Raw genomic sequence first — 4,099 nt, forward strand, 5'->3', positions numbered from 1 at the left:
TATATATATGTTTCTATTCCCATAAGATAATGACTTTAAATAATTGTAAAGACAACTGGATATTTACTTAAGCTACCATCCACATAACGTTTATGTATGATAAATTGCAATGCTCCTTCATTTCGTTTTGTGTTCAAGTGTGGACATACATCAGGTGACAAATTGTACTGCTTTATTAGACGTGCAATAAGCTTAGTTATCGGACGAACTTGTGTTAACGATATTTTAACTTCTGGAATATCATTTTCACTGAAAATATTTAATTCAGTAAAAATCTCAATTAATTAATCATAAAATTAAAATGTCTTGTATGTGTGAATGAACGGATACATCATCACTCACTAAATAAATCGTTCCAATATGATTTGTACATTTTTTCCTGGTGCTATCAAGTTATCTAAATAAGTCGTCAAGGCCTTTTGAACATCTTGGCAGTCAACTAGAAATTCGTCAACTACTTGTAATTTATTTTGTAATATAAGTGGTAATAATAATATTTCTGGATCCATAAAATGACTCTGCAATTGTAACATTGCAGCATATTGTGCAGCCTCCTTATATTCTTTATCTCGTATCATTTCCTACAAAAATAAATAAATAAATAAATAAATATATTATTTATGGTATGTATGTATAGTACGTGCGCGCGCGCACACACACACCCACACACACACCACACGCACACACACGTGCGAGTATGGAATAAAAATTATTACATTTTTGGCAGCATACCTTTATTGCTTGTAGAAACATATCTTTATGTTCCACGAAATCATATATAGTAGAAACATTCTTAATTAGCAGCATTTGTTTCATATGTTTTTGCTTTATTAATTTGAAAGCTGCTAGTTTCAAATCAGGAACAAGAAATTCCTTATAACCTTCTTTTCTATCTTTTATCCAATTTGAAAATTCTTCTATCACTGTAACATGAACGAAATTATACTACAAGGTAGTTTTTCAAAGAATATACAAAGTACAATGTACACAATACAAAGTTACAAAGTAATCTAGTTTTAAAAAAACCTTCATTTCTTTACACCTTAAAAAACTCTGAAATATTGTTTCAATAATTCCAGAAGATAATTTGGTAATTATTTACAGAATATACTTCCTTGATTTTGATATATGTTGTAGAAATAAAAATAATTGACTTTGCTTCAACCTATACTCCTGCAGATTGTTTTTGAGATATAATTATCAAGCTCAAAATCATTGGAAATGTATCTATTGATACAAATAAAAAAGAAATTCTCAATTTATTTTCTATATTATGTAAATGTATTTTGAATTAAAAAACTACGATCATGTACATTGCAAAAGAAATTAATAGTTAAAAAGTAAAAACCTGCAAATGCAAGCGATTTGCTGTTTGTCATATGATCAAAGTCAGAGGTGTTGACAAGGATTCTCAATGTGCTCAAATATGGATTTGGTGCCGTTTCAAAGTAATCCGTTAATGTTTTGCTGACACCGTCGCATTTCTTCCCTACAAATGATTCAATTACCAATTAATGCATTTGTGCGTTGTGATAAAAAAAATTTATGTTGGGAAAATTGCGCTTACATAATGCCCACATCCGATGCAGAGTGTCGAGCCATGCTTTCGTGGCATCGTCTATGGACGAGAAGAACAATAAATCCATGTCCATGTTCCGATATGACGGAGCTTATCACTTTCTGAAAAATCGTTAGAATTTAAAATTTCTTATTAACCAGTGACCAGTGCTTAGATTGAGCTGGTTGAGAATATCGAGCCGGATATCGTTTTAAAGACACCCAGACAATTCGATGACAACAGAAACAAAAATCTTGGCGCAGACTCTTGCGACGCAAGAAACAATGGAAGAACAATAATCGTTCGCCGTCAACGTCACGTTTCACAATAGAACCAATGAGAAAAAAAACGTTGACAAAAGTAGACCGGGACTTTACCTAGATCACGGTCTTACATACAGGTCTTGAAACTGGCCGCAATTTCAGTGGTGGGTGTATGGTCGCTTATTGAAGAAATATTTAGTTTCTAACACAGCCACTATTCGTCGCTGTGATAAGTAATTTTCCAAATAAACGTAACCTACCTGATGCTGTGTTCCGATTCCCCACCTGGGTGCACCCGATATTATAGTATGGGCCCAGTATATACAGTAGCGCAACTCTCCCGATTTTGTGTTGCCAAAACGGAAGGCCGGTATTCATAGTTCTTATTTCAAGACCGTCTTAAGAGACGTCTACAATAGCAGTAACAAGGCTGTAGGAGTAGGAGAGTATACTGTTTTTAGTGATGTTTAGACGGGGAGTAACGAAATGGGCAATTCCCATTTGCTCTTAAAAGTATACTCTCCTACTCCTACAGCCTTGTTACTGCCATTGTAAACGGCCCTTAAGGGCATTCTACAATGGCAGTAACAAGGCTGTAGGAGTAGGAGAATATACTGTTTTTAGTGATGTTTAGACGGGGAGTAACGAAATGGGCAATTCCCATTTGCTCTTAAAAGTATACTCTCCTACTCCTACAGCCTTGTTACTGCCATTGTAGAATGCCCTTAAGGCCATCACACACAAAATTCCGTAAGGACGTAAGACGTAAGTGTAAAGGGCATTCTACAATGGCAGTAACAAGGCTGTAGGAGTAGGAGAATATACTGTTTTTAGTGATGTTTAGACGGGGAGTAACGAAATGGGCAATTCCCATTTGCTCTTAAAAGTATACTCTCCTACTCCTACAGCCTTGTTACTGCCATTGTAGAATGCCCTTAAGGCCCGTCTACAATGGCAGTAACAAGGCTATAGGAGTAGGAGAGTATACTGTTTTTAGTGATGTTTAGACGGGGAGTAACGAAATGGGCAATTCCCATTTGCTCTTTTGTTTTAAGAGAAAAATTACATCGATCCTAGCCTCAAGCTCTAAGCTTTAAAAGATAGGAGTTGGCCAACTTGCTTAGGGCTTAGAGATTAAGGTTTAAGGCAGCGCGAGAAATGTTCAAGGTCGGAAATACGTCACAGTTTAGAGGTTAAGTCATAAGGCTTAGGGCTTAAATCGCCTATTGTAGACCGGCACTTAAGTAATGTCTTAAGATGCTAATACGGCTCTGTGATTGGTTTAGGACATCTTAAGATTGTGCTTAAGACGGTCTTAAATATAAGAACTGACTATGAATACCGGCCTAAGAGCTCTGTTACACGGCACCCTTAGAGCCAATTTCACCAAGTCCGGTTAGATTAACCAACGGTTAATCTAACCGGACTTGGTGAAATTGGTCCTTAATCGGGTTTAATAACATCCGTAGTTGTGAAACTGACCAATCACAGCTATTCCTCTGAAGAATGGAATGACTGTGATTGGCCAGCCTTCGAACTACGAATGTTATTAAACCCGATTAGGGGTGACGTGTAAACGTACTCTAAAGGGCCGTCTACAATGGCAGTAACAAGGCTGTAGGAGCAGGAAAGTATACTGTTTTTAGTGATGTAAAGACCGAGAGTAACGAAATGGGCAATTCCCATTTGCTCTTAAAACTTTTAAGAGCCGTATATAATCGTAGAAGCCTAATAATTAATTACTAAACGTTTTAATTAGACTACCAATCACCACCAAACGATTGTCTTTCAATTAAGACCAATTTGAACAAAATTGGTTGGTAAATAATATATTTGTTCGGCTAACTTTACAGCTTCCAGTTAGCCATCTCCACTACCTAACCGCACATGGTTTTTTTTACTTTTTGGATAAATAAACCACGAAACGTTGTAAATAAAGGATTTGTGACCACCTAACGATTCTGCATCGAATAAGCCCTGATTCTGCTTACTGGGTTGTTATGCCTCCGGAGAGGCACGGTAGTTAGGATCGTTTGCTGAAAGGAATTTGGGAATTCGGGCTCCGCCCGAGTAACTCACTGATTTTATTATAAATAAAAATGACACCTTTGTATTCGGAATAAATATATGTATATCGATCGTTTAGCGACAAGACCATGTCGTGTCGCTCGATTTTTGCGGCAAGATCCGGATGCAAGCTAAGGAGTTCTAAGTAGGACTCCTTTGCTTGCATTTTCGCAATTTCCTTTTCGCTTTTAGGTAGGACCTCTACGTTGCA

At 36.6% G+C, this 4,099-nt stretch overlaps 1 protein-coding gene across 3 annotated transcripts in view; it reads right to left on the reverse strand.

The window, feature by feature from the left end:
* The window catches only part of LOC115243151 (exonuclease mut-7 homolog), a 7,836-nt gene extending 5,646 nt beyond the window's left edge, over positions 1 to 2,190 (reverse strand). For 2 of the 3 annotated variants that reach the window (XM_029819904.1, XM_029819901.1), the window contains exons 1-6: positions 1,936 to 2,110; positions 1,568 to 1,680; positions 1,349 to 1,489; positions 733 to 923; positions 343 to 581; positions 68 to 249 (exon numbers count right to left, since the gene is read on the reverse strand). In XM_029819904.1, the coding sequence (XP_029675764.1) occupies positions 68 to 249; positions 343 to 581; positions 733 to 923; positions 1,349 to 1,489; positions 1,568 to 1,652 (838 nt within the window). In that variant the 5' untranslated portion in view covers positions 1,653 to 1,680; positions 1,936 to 2,110. Of the gene's footprint in view, positions 1 to 67; positions 250 to 342; positions 582 to 732; positions 924 to 1,348; positions 1,490 to 1,567; positions 1,681 to 1,935 lie in introns of all 3 variants that reach the window. The other variant, XM_029819903.1, reaches the window with a different exon arrangement.
* Between the last annotated feature and the right edge of the window lie 1,909 nt (positions 2,191 to 4,099).

The sequence above is a fragment of the Formica exsecta genome, unplaced genomic scaffold, assembly GCF_003651465.1.
Source record: "Formica exsecta isolate Colony F162 unplaced genomic scaffold, ASM365146v1 scaffold693, whole genome shotgun sequence".
NCBI lineage: Eukaryota > Metazoa > Arthropoda > Insecta > Hymenoptera > Formicidae > Formica > Formica exsecta.